Source organism: Cupressus sempervirens, chromosome 3 (genome assembly GCF_028749045.1).
Source record: "Cupressus sempervirens isolate cs-2001-9-10 chromosome 3, ASM2874904v1, whole genome shotgun sequence".
Lineage (NCBI taxonomy): Eukaryota > Viridiplantae > Streptophyta > Pinopsida > Cupressales > Cupressaceae > Cupressus > Cupressus sempervirens.
In genome coordinates, this window is record NC_143120.1 from 551,288,323 (window position 1) to 551,303,423 (window position 15,101).

The 15,101-nt window shown below is 35.6% G+C and overlaps 1 protein-coding gene across 9 annotated transcripts in view; it reads left to right on the forward strand.

Moving 5' to 3' along the window:
- LOC149567612 (folylpolyglutamate synthase-like) overlaps positions 1-15,101 on the forward strand; it is a 191,192-nt gene that overhangs the window by 127,911 nt on the left and 48,180 nt on the right. For all 9 annotated transcript variants that reach the window (XM_089820852.1, XM_089820849.1, XM_089820848.1 and 6 more), the window contains 3 exons: positions 9,414-9,488; positions 11,337-11,393; positions 11,511-11,571. In XM_089820852.1, coding sequence (XP_089676978.1) covers positions 9,414-9,488; positions 11,337-11,393; positions 11,511-11,571 — 193 coding nt within the window. The remainder of the gene's footprint in view (positions 1-9,413; positions 9,489-11,336; positions 11,394-11,510; positions 11,572-15,101) is intronic.

Below are 15,101 nucleotides of genomic sequence, written 5' to 3' on the forward strand. Positions count from 1 at the left end.
TCATTTCTCTAGAAGGGTTACCATACTAAAATCATTTGCAGAAATCAGATTGTGTAGTCTACTGCTTGATTTGGTATTGTATGATTTAATAATACCATGTTTTAACATTTCTTAGGCTCAATCGGGAAAAAACATAATGCAGATGTTATTTCAGCCATTGAAATCATTATGGTTATAACAATTAATGAGAGTGAAGCTCACTTTCAGCGACTTCTAGAAATGTTGTTAGCTATTTCAAATAGGGAGCAAAAGGCTTCAAAAACTGCTTATAAGCTGGTAAACAAGGTGAGCTAGAAATTGAGAAGTGCCAACAACAATAGGCTAACAAAGAATTAAATGCAATGAGATTCCAGGTTCCAGGATCTGCAATAATGAACAAAAATAAAATGAGAAAAGAGCAGCTATTTTCACATGGTAGCATACATGGTCTTCTTGACCACATTTATGAGAAGAACGAGGTAGAAGAGATAGCTCAAGAAGTGCAGATTAGTGTTGAAGGAACTGAAGACTCGTCAGTTCAGCTTCAACATGACAAAGTGCAAGCTTGCAAGGTGATGGAATCAACTACGATCTATGGTAAGGGACATGCAAGTATCTTATTTGGAGACTTGGAGGTTATTATAGGCAAACATTATGGTGATCATAAGGTTGAAAATAAATATCTTCATGAGGATGAACTATATGAAAACTATAATGTCATAGTTGATGAGGCAATATATTTTGAGTTGGAAAACAATTCTGAAATCGATTTAGCTGAAAATGAAAATTCTTCCAACGAAGGGGATGGCAAATTTAGAATACAAGAGTTAGAGCAAAATGAAGCTACTATAGGGACTGATTTGAAGGACCAATCATAAATTCCATTTCTAGTTGATGGGTTTGGAGCATATAATTTGGAGAATAAGCTGAAAGTATCAAATGATATGGTCATTGCAGCCTTAGCGCGTTTTGATAACACCCATAAAAACATTTGAGAAACCATGCGAGAAATAAAAATGTTGAAAAGGAGAAGGGGAAAATGAATACAATTAACACTGTATCTCTTCACACTCTAAAAGGAGCATTGGAAAGAATGAAACCAGATTACTTGAAGCTGCTCAAAGACAGGGATATGGCCATCAAACACGCAAAAGATAAAGAGAAGAAGGTGGATGGGCTTTGCCTATAATTAAGTATGAGACTACTCCTTATATCAAGCTGAAAGGAAGACTTCTATGACAGCTGCTTCCATGGATGATGGTCTTAATTCTGATGTGCAATAAATCATACAAATGGTAGAAGGAATTCACACCCTTGGCGTGGATGAAGGTGAACTTGGTATCCCTTCTTCACCTTATGAGGCTCATTATGTTGAAGAAAACTTTATGGACCAGCAAGAAGTAAACAATGAGAACTCTGATTTTTGTGACGACAGATATATCTTCACAATGCCACGTGGGTAGAGAAGAACCAAGTGAAAATAAATAAGAGATTTCACTTGATGATGATCTTTTCATTAATGGAGATAGTGATTCAGCTGATGTCATCCAGAGTGAACCAAGAGAGGAAGGTTCCTACAACTCACCTATTATTTGGTCACCAAGTTCTTATGATATGGCAGCCGCCTCCTTACTAATTGGTGCTTTTATTTTTTATGCATATCCCCGTTGACTGTGGCTGCTCCCTTTGGTCAGTTTTTATACTTTTAGATTTTATTCATCCCTTAGAAGATAGTGAGTTTTAGATTGATCTCATCTTGAGGCACATACCTTATGAGATGGTTTTCCTTTTGGTACAAGGACATAGTGACATCATAAGTATTATTCCTATTCTTGATTCAGATTACGACAACAGCTTGTGGTGGTATTATGAGTTGGACTTCTTACATATTGGACGTATCATTGGCACAGGCAGAGTGCTATATTGATGCTAGGAGCCTTGTTCGGATTTGAACATTTCAGATTAGACATTGGTACCTTAAAGGGCTTTTTAAGGGGCTCAACCACTGATGATGAACTATCTAAATCAAGTGCCTCTGAACTTCTCACTCAAACCTTCTAGAAACAACATCACTTTCTTGCTTTTAGACATGTCCCCAAGGCACCATTATCCTTAAGTTGGGCTAACTCTTTTTAGTGAAGTTCTTTATCCTTCCTGTCAAATCTGGTTATCAACTTGCTGCTAAACTCCTCATACAAGTTAATCATGCCACAAACTTGATTGACAAGGCTTTGATGCTACCAAGAATAAGCTGGCCCATTCAAATACATAGCAGCAAACTTGATTGCCTCAGTCTCAATCATTGGTTTTGTTGTCGGTGGAAACTGTGGCAGCCGACTTGATTGTCGTCGGTGTTTTTGTATTCTGTAGTCGACGTCGTCGGTAAAGATTTTGTAGCTGACAGGTAAATAGTTTGTAGTGGACATAATGTTTGTGGCCGACGGACTCCTTCGGGAAGGTTCGGCGGATAGTATTTAATATTTATACCCCGTCTAGGATCATTGTAAATCATTTATCTTATCAAGCATAATGTAATGTTCTAGCATATGCGAATATAATAAAAGGAGTTTGCTGTTCGTGTTCCATTGTCTGTATGCGTTCATTTATTTTACCCGTACGGTAAACAGGTTTTAGTGTAACAAATGTATCTAGTTTATGTATTCGTGCCTTGGTTGTAGTTTTCCAACTGCTGTCAAATATTGGTAACGTAAGCTTGTTCGTAACATGCTTCAAATCCCTGTTTGGACCCCTTGGCCTTCTATCCTACCTTGCTCTTAATCTCCCATTTTTGTCCCATATACTAAACAAAGCTTAAATCTGCCTTAACATTATCCATAAACAAATCCCATTTAGTGTGCATTGCCTTGATGCCTTCTGGAATAGCCATTTCTGCTTGTGCATTAGCAATCTCAACTTCCTCATTATGTTCAGCAAACACGGGCATTAAGGGTCTATCCGTGGTACAAGTGGACGCTCCCACACTTTGTGGTGCTCCAGCTGCACTACCACCCTCACTATGATGACTTTGGGGTCTTCTTGGCCTGCTATTCATTTGCTATATTGTTTCCATAATTTGTCCTCCTTTGAGGGCTCTCAATGTTTCCCTTCTCTATCTGCTTCCTCAGCTTGATTTGTAGGTCTCTTAGCCATTGAGTGAACTCCCACAATCTCGGATACTTTCCTACCTTCTGGAATTGGTGGGGGTCTGCAAAACCTTCGTAGTTCCCTACTATATTGATGCATTCAAAACAATCATCCACTTAGTAGCAGGTTCATGCTTTGATAGCGCTGTAAGAAACGTAGTCGTTTTAAATTGAATTGCTACTTGGTGACTCAGTAGTACTACCATTGTGTCATTAATGCAAATCTCCTACAAATCCTATAGGATCAACCACAATATTCATTAAACAATAATAGTAGCTGATTTTTTGGGCACAATCAAAGAACTAACTGCAAAACAGTAAACTCATGCAACCAGAGCACTCAATTCATAGACTTCTAATACGTGAGCAATAACAGTTTACACAATAGTTTCCTGGCTGAATTGCAAATGCAATGCAAATATAACCCCTCGAAAGGAAGAGAGATCAATACACAAGAGCACCTGGGGACACGTAATTTTGAAAATGTAAGCTTATGTGCAGTCATGTATTCATACAAACCCTTCTTTCCAACACCCGTGGGTGGTGTCAGCATTTTCAGTTTAACAGCATGGTATAGGAGCACCTGACAGAGGAAGAAGACCTATGAAGACTCCAAGGCATGGAGAAGATAGAGGAGGGTCACCGAGACTCAACTTGGAGGTCTTGAAACCAATTATGGCATTCAGTTGTGATGAAAATAAAGAATTGATTAATTGTCCAAGTTGTCCTGAAAGGACCACAAAACTTAATAATGGGCCTAATGGGCATATGATATATGATAGGGTTAACAATGGTTCTAGGATGCTTAAAAATGTTTTCACATCCATTTGAGGCCATTGGCCATACCTAGCAATTAGATAGTAATATTTTTTAAAGGGTTTTATTTTAAATTTTTGAAATGTAACAGCTATGCACCATTGTCCGAGAAACCTAGATTAGGATGTTTGAGCAAGTTTTAATGAAACAAATCCACATCAGTCGGTTTAGGAAGTTGTAGGAAGGTTGTATAAAGCCTCTGAGAGGCATTTCGAGGCAGATTGCAATTGACTGTACTGACTGGTAACATAGGGACTAAATAAAATGGTTTATTTTCTTGCAATATCTTGTGATTTGGCATGTTCTCTTGACAGATTTTTTGTTTGGATCTCTGTGATACACAATTGAGACTTGAAGATAAAGATTTTTACACAGCATTGGATGCCTTTGTAAGTTTAATCAATCAGTTTTTGCTTTAACAGTGCCGATAGGTTTTAGAAACTTGCATTTTTGCTCACAAGTTTTAGGGTCTCAATGAATTCTAGATCTGTTCTATGAATGCCATCACTGATTCTCATAGAATGGGCTCTAAGACTTGTATGATATGCCAGTAACCTAAAAATTTGCAGAAAGACTGTTTATAAGGGTGTACACCGTGACTGACATGATAAAAACTAGATGAAAATATTGCCAAGGTTATAGAGGTAGAGGAGGGTCATTTAATGTTTGGAAGTGACTAAAGATATCAAGGAGAAGGTGTTAGCATCATGTTGGAAAAGGTATGTTTCAGAAAGCCCTAGATTTAGGCTTGTTTGGGTGAGGGTTTTGTGTTTAACCCATCAAATTGTGTCATTGAACCAAGTAGGCACCAAAATCATTTGTTTCGTATAAAAACATAATACTGTGGAAGATTTGAAGGTTGGGTGTTGAGTTTTACCCATGCTTTGTAAGAAAACTGTCAATTTGCCATTTCATGTACACAGGCTCCAAAGTGACCCCATTTTGTTTTCTGATATGTTATATAACTTTCAAATGGGTATTTGAATCGCTCATTTAATTGGCTTGTGTTTAGTAAAGTTTGAGTAAGAAGTCCAAAAAACAGGGAAAATAGGGCTACTAGGGGATAAGACCTAGTTTGAAGTCTGTTTGTGAGTATCTGTTACAAGTGTGTTGTGGGTGGTGGAGCCTTGATTTTGTAAATCAGGATCTCCATTCAAATACCACTCTATTCACAAATTTCTACTGTTGATCTTGTCCTTTAGATTATTATTCCATTTCCCTCAGAGCTGAACTTTCATATTGAGTAAATCCTAGATCTACTAAGGATGATAATCATATACTATGGCTTGACCATTATATAATTTATCATGACCAGATTTGTGTTAATACATCCTATTTCCAGAATCCAAATTCTTCAAAGATATTCTACCATTGCACAGGGTTTTATATTGGTGATAACATACTCTATTGGTTATTATTGATTGTGAGCACTATCCCGAGCTTGCAGAGGAGTGTAAAAATCTCCAGTTGCGTGAACTAGTCATCTAAAAAGCAAACATGACATAGCAGACATGGAGATTTGGAACAAGAGGGGTTCAGAGATTTATGTTCACACATGCTTATTGTTTCCATTTAGTATTTATTCAGTAACCTTTTCCTGCATATTCTTTATCAGTAATTCATACTACAGGCATTCAATCTGAAGGTGTTGGTTACAATAGTGGGAAAGTCATGCAATATAACTTGAAGTTTATATCAGATGAACAATGATGAAGGCAATAATAGTCAAAATTCATATTCAGTTAAAGGCTTTAAAGACTTTACAACAAAAATAAATCCATTCCATTATGAATTGATTCTATAAACAGATTGCTGAAGAATATGTTTTGACAAATTCATATATCCCAATAAGAAAAATTTAAACTGTGGTTATACTAGTCAGTATATGAAAGGAGTGATGTGTTTACTTCCGTCTGATGCAGCATTATATTCCTTCAGATGTTAGAAATACGGGGCATGTAGATGGTTACATGGATTCAGAACAGAATTGTTGACCGTTTAAGTGTGATGTCAATCTCAAAGCCAGAGCCATGGATGTTAAAAGACATATCAGAACAGACCAGACAGTATGTACAGATATGACTATGCAGAAGCAGCTGTGCAAAAAATAAAGACGATAATGAGAGGAAGAAAAGACTTTCAAGAATATTATTTCAGACTTGTCAAGAGTGTGTCACATCTTGTAAGACAAACAAATATATCAAATACCGTATCAGAGATAAGTCAAAGCTACATCAGTATTTGATAAAATCTGAAGAAGACACATATTCATTTGATACCAGCGGCACAATTCAAAGACACAGGTAGCTGTATAGAGATGCCATATAAGCAATGAATATGAGGAATTGGTTTCTATGTAGTTGCGATGACATTCATAATGAAGAACATCAGAGATTATGATGGAACAACAAACCGCCATCACAGAGTTTTACAGTGCCACATATCTTTCATCATTGCTATTAATGAATGAAAGGAACCAAGTGCCTGTGCATGACAAGCGGATTGAAATTCGCAGATTGAGCAAGGTTGTTTTCAGACAAAAGAAAAACCTTGGACGGCTCTGGAATTGCATATAGCGTGGCCACACAAGTATAATAAGTATGAGGAAGATATGCCAAGCATCATTATCGGGAACTGTAGATGAGTTAAGAATTTGCATATGTCTTTTCACAGACAAATGTATTAGTTCCAAACTACGCATGCCTGGATACTATACAGAAAAATGTTGAACAAAAAAAATGATTTTTAGAACTTGAGACTCAATAATGATTGCCGTAAAACACAGATATAATATTAAAGGTTCTATTTATCACTTATACAGAAGTATATATGGCACGGCTATAATATGGAGGAGAATCGTGGCATTAGCGGGCACCTATATAATTATTGATTGAAAATCGATGGCTCCGGTCTTATGTTGAAGAGGAATTAATTTGGAAAGGTGTGATTTATTTTCTTTTTAAGAAAATAAATGACTTTTGAGTTTGAAGTCATAATCTTTCAAATTTGTAAGATATAAATATAGATTGAATTATAGAGAAATACAATACATATTTGAAAAGACATTCTACAAAGAAGAAGTATCATAATTTATATATTTTGTATGGAGGGATAAGGAGATTTAATATCACTTTATAATGTAAATTCACATATTTTAGTTTAATAATATAATAAATTGTCCTTTGTTAATTAATATTGAAGGCATGGAGATTTAAACTTCAGTTGATTTGTCTTTTATAATTATTTTTAAAAATTCTGTAAACAATTCATGTCAGATAAGTGGACGTGGTCATGTATGGCATTTTAAACTCGATCATTACAGATATTGTGAAATATCTAATTGTTTCCAAGTGTGTGTCCAATCTGTCTCCTGACCTTAGGATTTAAAGCGCAATTTGGACTAGTTTAGAATTGCGTATATATTTGATTTGTAGCATCTTGATCATTAAATTGTTTATAGTTTGTGTGCGTAGAACATCATAAAGTTGTACATTATAATCTTCATTGTAGTTGACTCTGTTGCCCAAACAAGCTAATGCACTGGTCTTATCATTGAAGTATTGGATTTATATTTGAAGTTGGAAAGTCGATAAATTCCTTCTTACAAACCTCAAATCCATTGTTAAAACCTTATACAATTCATTCAATTCAAACACTCAAAATTCAGTTTCATTTTAATTGAGTTCAAGGACTTCACCAACCAAAGAACTCTCCAAAGCATAAATTCGATATAGAAAAGCTTTGAACCCAGTGATCAGGTTTGAGGAAAATGTCTACCCGCCAAGGTGTAGTGAAGCTTGAAGTGCAGGGTAATCAAGATGATTCTCGTTTGTTGGCCAAAATTGATTGCGAAATCCTATCAAGAGAAGTGGCAGGGTCTTGGATTTCCAATCTGCGGTTTTGAAAACCAACAGTGGGCACTTAGAAACTATTGAAATAAGTTGAAAGGGAAAGTTGTTAGACCTTGTGGGTGATTGGGCAACTAGTGGAGATTTTTGGTCAAGGGGAAGGGCTCTGCATCACACCATACAAGTCACAATGTCATCTTGACCGAATCCTCCCTGGACATAACTTCTGCTATTACTGGAATTGTTATGAATACACGTCTTCTAGTTTCCCACCCCGCTGACTTCCTCCTACTGAGTGTTTCACTTATCATCTTTCATTCAAACTCTACACACATGACCAGTGCTTAAGTATTGCTAGTGGAAAGCTTTGATATTAAGGTATACTCCAATGCTACACACTGAGTGCTTGGCAACATGGAACATCTTCTGCAGCCGTTGGAAACAACAGAGCCTGTGCTACGTCTGATAATCTCAACTGTATATAATATTCTTCCCCTCCACAATGAACTTTATGTTCTGTAATCACCTTCTTTTCAGAATCTTCAGACTTGGAACTCAGATTAATTTTGATATACGTCTGCAATAAGATAAAACTTGGAACATATTTTGGTTGAGGTTACATCCAACCACCTTTCCTATAGGTGTTCGTCCCTAGGAGTGATATTCAAAACTCAGACAATATCCTTTACTTATCTTTTTTCCTCAGCCTTCGATGCTTGGCTTCTCACCCTTTGTATCTCTAAATTCCTTTCTGTGAGAATGCGAGGGACCCTTAGAATGCAGTGGGCATGCAGGCCACTAAGGGTAATTGTGACAGGAGTTAACCGCAGAATGGCAGAGCCATAAGCTTGGCTATCTAGATGAGCGAAACATTTGTGCCAACTAAGAACTCCAGTCACCACAACTTGAACACGTCACCATAAGGTCCTAATTTTGGATGTGTCAGATATAATGCATACAAAGGTCCCTCCATGTCATCCCTAACACTGCACTCTAGGCCATCGGGATGAATAATAGGCTGAGTGCGAGCTAATGCTAATCAAACTGGGGCAGGGGACATGACAGGAGCTGGCTGAATAAATATGATTTTTCAAGGTACTTCGTTTGAGTTTCATCAGGAAAAATGAAATGAACATTAAGGCTGAGGTGTTTACTTTTGTTCTTGGTCATTAAGAGATACTGCAGTGTGGTAGCTCTTCTTCACAAATTGAAGATGATTATGTGGTCATCTCTATAGGAAACTATGGCTTTCCAAAATGAAAATGAGAGAATATCCTTAGAGAAGCTTGGCCTATTTTGTAGTCCTTGAAATCCTTAAAATTTTAGCGGTTGTGGTAATGATTTAGAATGTTTAAAATATTGATGCTTTTTAAGCTTTGATTCCATATGCAATCTCTTTAGTATGAATGTTTTCTAGCATCCTATTCTACAATTATACATCAAGTGGAAAAAGAGAAGTAATAGTTTTCTAGAGTTTACCCAACTTAAAGATTGAAAAGTTTCTATCCCTTTTAAATTGTACGGAGTGCTATTTACATTCTCAACCTTGCTCTCATAAATTATGTATTTGTTTATGATTTCCTTAACAAGGTTGTGCGTTTTACTCTTGAGATTGTTTCTTATGCAGGAAAATTCTGTGGAGGACATACATTTTTTCCGGTTCTTAACTCTCCTTGCCTTCAAGATATTTACTGAAGAGAAGGTGGATAATTTCACTTTGTTTCTTGTCTGTCAAATTTCCAATTACCACTTGTATAAGAAGTTATGGTAATTCGATTTAGAGTGCATATATCATATTGTAATAACATATTGCCTAACACTGTCCTTTTGGGCTTGGAAGTAGGTATTGGTATATCTTTTGTTGTCATTTGTGATCATATGAATTGATTTATGTTGTTTGTTTTGCAAAAGTATTAAATTCGTGCATAAATATTGCACTTAAAGTGGTGGCTGTATAGTATACTTTATTGGCATAAACAGTATAGTTGAATTGTATAGACATGGAGTTTGCAGATGTTGACTTTAACAAGAAGGGTGAATTGTTGTCAGTTATTAAATGTTAAAAGTGGAAATGATTAGAGGTTGATGGTTTGTTATATTTAAGGTTTGAAAGGTAAAATTGAATATTAATACTGTAACGTTCCTTTATAGGTTTCTTGGAATGTATGATAATTTTTTAAATTTTCTGATTAAAGCAATCACTGAAAGTGCTGAAGTAATTAACGGATTCAAACACTAGGTGAATCAGTTTTTTGATTTATGGAAACATTCAAAATGAGTTTTAAACTATAGAGCTGATATGAAACCCTATGTTAGCAAAAATATATTAACTTAATGGCTTTTGGTAATAATAATAACGGTAGGAATGTATAAATGTGTATAAGAGACCGGCATAATTATGCTAATTATTGAGTTTTATAGCAGCAGCAATTATCAACATTATCTCATGGACAATACTGTAAGTAGGCGAATTGGCAATATACTCAGATATGGTTATTATTATTGATAGACAAGAAGTTTGGGAATCTAATGCAACATGTTAATTCTAAAGTGTATCAATAATCAACAGCCAAACCTAAATACAATTGCCACGAACAGAAATTAATTTCAAGTCACACAGTTGAATGAAACATAGCATTTAGAGCCTTTATTCAGATGCATTTCCATATTTCAATCTAATTTCAGATTTTTGTTTGCACAGGAATTTAGATAAACCACTGCAATATATTTAATATTGAATGAATTAACCATACATGATTTATAGTTTCCAAAACATGAATAAGTTGCAGTAATATTCCTTAATGAACCACCAAACAGACAATTATGTTCAAATTGTTAATGATAGATGTAATTTAAATCTAATTTCAGATCTCAATATTCTTCAACTGGTGAATAGTATGTGCCAGCATTGCATTCATAAGGATGAATAAAAGGTGCTGAAAAGACAGCCATAAAATATGCAACATAAATGCTTACTGTTTGGTGGTGATGCAGCTACAACAGATGAAAATACTAGAATCGCCTCAAGTGGTCAAGTAGACAATAATATTTTCACCTTAAATTTTCCACAATAAACTTGCATCCAGATGCTACAATTTCCTGAATTAGACTTAACGTTTTTTGTTCTCAAATCAAGATTGCAATTCAGATGGTTTTAATCCGCTATACCAAGCCACCAAGGGTTTTCATACTTGAAAGCCCCAATTATTGAGCTCATGAAAATAATAATTTTGGATACAAATTGAGGGTAGTAGACTTTGCATTTATAGTCATTACATTTGGCCCTTTTATTTAAATTACTTTTATCTCTATAAATAAAATAAAATGTAACTTATATTTTATCAATTACATAAAGAGTAATTTATTCAAGTGCCAAGTGAAGCAATACGTGGGCCTGAAAATTGATTTTTTTGCTAAGCACTTGGGAAAGGGACATGGCAAATACCATGAATGATGCACTTTTCCTTGTCATTTTAAAGAGTTGCAAATGATTGTTTTGAAGATTCCATTCCCTAACCCTGAATTTTTTTGTGGGAGAGCATGGCTTCAGGTTGATGTTGCTATTTTGGAAGTGGGGTTGGGAGGCAAATTTGATGCAACAAATGTGGTATTTATAACCTTTCCATAATTCTTCACAACCAAGAAACTGCTGAATTGTATTTGTACTTATTATAGTCATTAAGCTTGTTTCAGTGATTTGCATTTTGATATAGATGCTCTTCAGGTAAATTCGCCAGTCGTTTGTGGAATATCTTCATTAGGATATGACCATACGGAGATATTAGGTATTGTTTTGTGCTCAGTTTCTTATTTCTTGTAGCTATTAAACAATTATATGACTTGAATGTTTCTCTTGTAGATATTCTGAAGGCTTTTATGGTACTCAAGAACTAGCTTCTTATTTTTCCTATATTTATATTATTAATTTTGGTCAAGGAGTTGCCCAACATGTTACAAAACATTCTAATCTATATTGCTTATCTGAAAATGTTACTTGTTGATTTGTTATTATGAAGCTAATTTTTGACATCACAATAATAATTTGAAAAACTATTTGGTCATTCATAACTTGTGCGATGCAAACAGTTCAATACAATAGACAACATACAATATTCTTTTATGACACGAGGAGGTAAGTTGTGAGATGCAAATGGAATCTTACATTTACTTTGACAAATTGGCTATAAAACAGTAAAATCCTAATAGTAGTAGTTATAGATGGGACAATGGTTGTAGCTAAAACTTTCCTTAAGATATGCCTGGGATGATTGGATTAGATCCCAAAGAGATATTCAAGTGAGAGTATTTTTAAGTTGATCAATGCCATGTTCCCTTTACAAAAGTAAGATATTTGACAGATGTAAAGCTTATTAACACTAATGGATGAAGTAAAAAATTGTTTTGATAATAATGCTGTTAGTTAGCCCCAATAATACCATTTGAAAATAGTGTAAAATAACGACTTAAATATTAGCATTAGTATAAAATGGCTAACATAAATGGGACATAATAAGGACTTCTGAGATATTGTATTAAAATGTTTATGAGCGAGAATTCTAGGTTGAAAGACTTAAAAATAAATGGTGCCAAAAATGAAGTCTATAAAAGAGAGTCAAATTGCTCAAAGGAGATCATCCATTTCTTTATAAAATTAAAAGCCTTTTCTCATAGCTTGAGCATTCATGCATATCAATTACATTGAGGACAAAACCCCTTCAAGTGTGAAATGTAAAATCTCTTGGTTTCTAGTGGAGAATGGAGAATGAAAACTCTTGTCCTTTGAAGTGATATCATACAAGAACCACATTATTGCCGAACATTATCTGATCTGAGTGATTCCAAAGACTACATTGATTTGTATTATCATTTATGAGGTGAATTCATACATGCAATGAAAGGTGGACTGTGTATTCATGGGTTCAACAAATCACTGACAAATCAACTAAATGTGCAAATATACTAACAAATAATGACAATCTAAAACAAACTTGCTATGTGACAATTAATGATGGAATATTCCAATATTTCCCCCTTATTACATCATTGTTTTGAAGTACTAATGAGAGAATCCTAAAAAGTATTAGACTTCACATGTCCAATTGACTTGATGGTGCCAACAAGTTGCTCTTGAGTAGTGTAGAAATTGAGTTGAATGTTGTTTTTTTGAGCATGTTCTCACATGTTCTGGCACTGGGCTGTAAGAGCACACTGTTGTATATGGTCTTCATCAATTTATCTGTTGCAAGTTGATCCTTATAGCAGTTATTCATAGGTTCTCTATTTATAATTGAAATTTAATTCAGAGCTGTTATAATTATTTATTTGGTCTTTCATCAAGAACTGTCTCGTAGATATTTAGTTTTCATGCCAACTCTTTGCTATAATGTCTACTGGTTGTTGTTGCATATGTAGAAATCATATGTATGCACTTGAATGGTCAAAATAAGATTGCATCTATACTTTAGTTCTTTTCTTGGATATCTAATAACCATTTGCAAGCGTTTAAACTTAATTTGTAACCATTACAAGCAAGCAAAGGTAATCTGAAAATAAAGGACAGGAAGATAGAGGTTTCATGCAAAGTTTTTTACAAAACGTCAAACATCTAATAAGTAAAGTAATTTGATGTTGTTGGAGTTAGAACCGGTTGGAGTTCTTACAGATATGTCACGTCCCATGCAGGGACATAACTCTTCGTGGCTTTAGACCATGTAGGGCCATGTCCAACATGGACATGCCTTATCATACTATATAGATTCACCGATTCATACCACACTATCAGTGGATGTCAATAATAGCCAAGCGACCTGAATTTAATCGCCACCCTAAGTACATTAATCTCAAACCAATTGGGGTATGTAATACCCAATTCTTATGTATCTCATCGCGTGTTATATTGGAACCTCGATTTGTTACGTAATTGGCAATCACAGAGATAGTTTGATCAAATTTATAATAATCAGTTTTACTAGTAATTGGTAAGCATTATTAACCGTTATTAATAAGTGCATATATGTATAAATATATGTGTATACATTAATTTTATAATAATTATTAGTCTGATTATTAATCAAGATAAATAATTTAAATATAGTTTATCTTATATCAAATCTATCCACGTGAAGCTACAACATTAACAATAGTTTTTTATTGTGCTGAAAAATATTAATGTCAAGGATGGATTTTTCCTCTAATTTGGAGTCTTGTATGCTATAGTCATAGGCATTCGCAATTGTAATATAGTTATTGTCTTTTCTCATCAGCTGTTTCACCATTTGCTGCATTCTTTTTGTCGATGATGTCCGCCTCATCCTCACTCTTAGGGTTTCCTCCCATTGCCTCCTGAATTCGCCTTCCATTCACACTTTCATCTCCTTTGATGATGGGGACCATGATCTCTTCACCCTTCACCTCAGACGACTCCTTCATACTACTCGTAGGGTTACCTCCCCTTGCCTCCTAAATTCGCCTTCCATTCACACTTTCATCTCCTTTGATGATGGGGACCATGATCTCTTCACCCTTCACCTCAGACGACTCCTTCATACTGACCCCTCCTTTGCCATTGGCTGCACCTCCTTGTTTGACCCCCCTTGCCACTGTGGGAGTCTGCCCTCCTTTCCTTGCATAACTCAGTCTCACTTTCTTGCAACTCTAGGTGTTAGCGCACTTACCCCATGAACTAGTGGTAGGGCAAGCATTGCTATTGCTTCCATCGCTTTGGTTCACACAACTTATTCCACATGTTCTCCTGAGCTCTCCTCGCTAAAGATTTCTTGCCACCTCCACCATAAAAAGCGGCTTTTCATGCCTCATAGTGTAGATCCTTCCACACCTTGCTTTTCTTGTCCACCAAGTTCTTCTAGCGTACCATTTTTCCCTAGCACCCCCTTCCCCTTCCTACTAGATACTGACTCATTGGTCGTGCATTCTTCTAGCCTTTATAACATTCCTGACCAATCCCCATCCTCCTTACCTCTAGTTCCACTGTCATCTCTTCTTTGTTTCCAACCTCAGCGAGGCCATTAGATCTATGAACAACAATGGAGTTGTGGTCAAGGAAGGGTTCTAGATGGAACTCTTCAAGATGGGCACCACTGTTTTGGGCCCTTTTCTCTGTGCGCTCTCCAATAGGGTGGTGTGTATTGATTTTATCCTTCTTGGTCGTGACATATCATTCATCCTATTTGCAAGGCGAGGCCGACCTCAGATCCCAACAACTAAAGGTCCACTATGGTCAGGTACACATTCTCTAAGCTCTATGCTACAATGATGCAGACGACTCTTTCTAGAGAACTAGACCAGTTCCATCTCA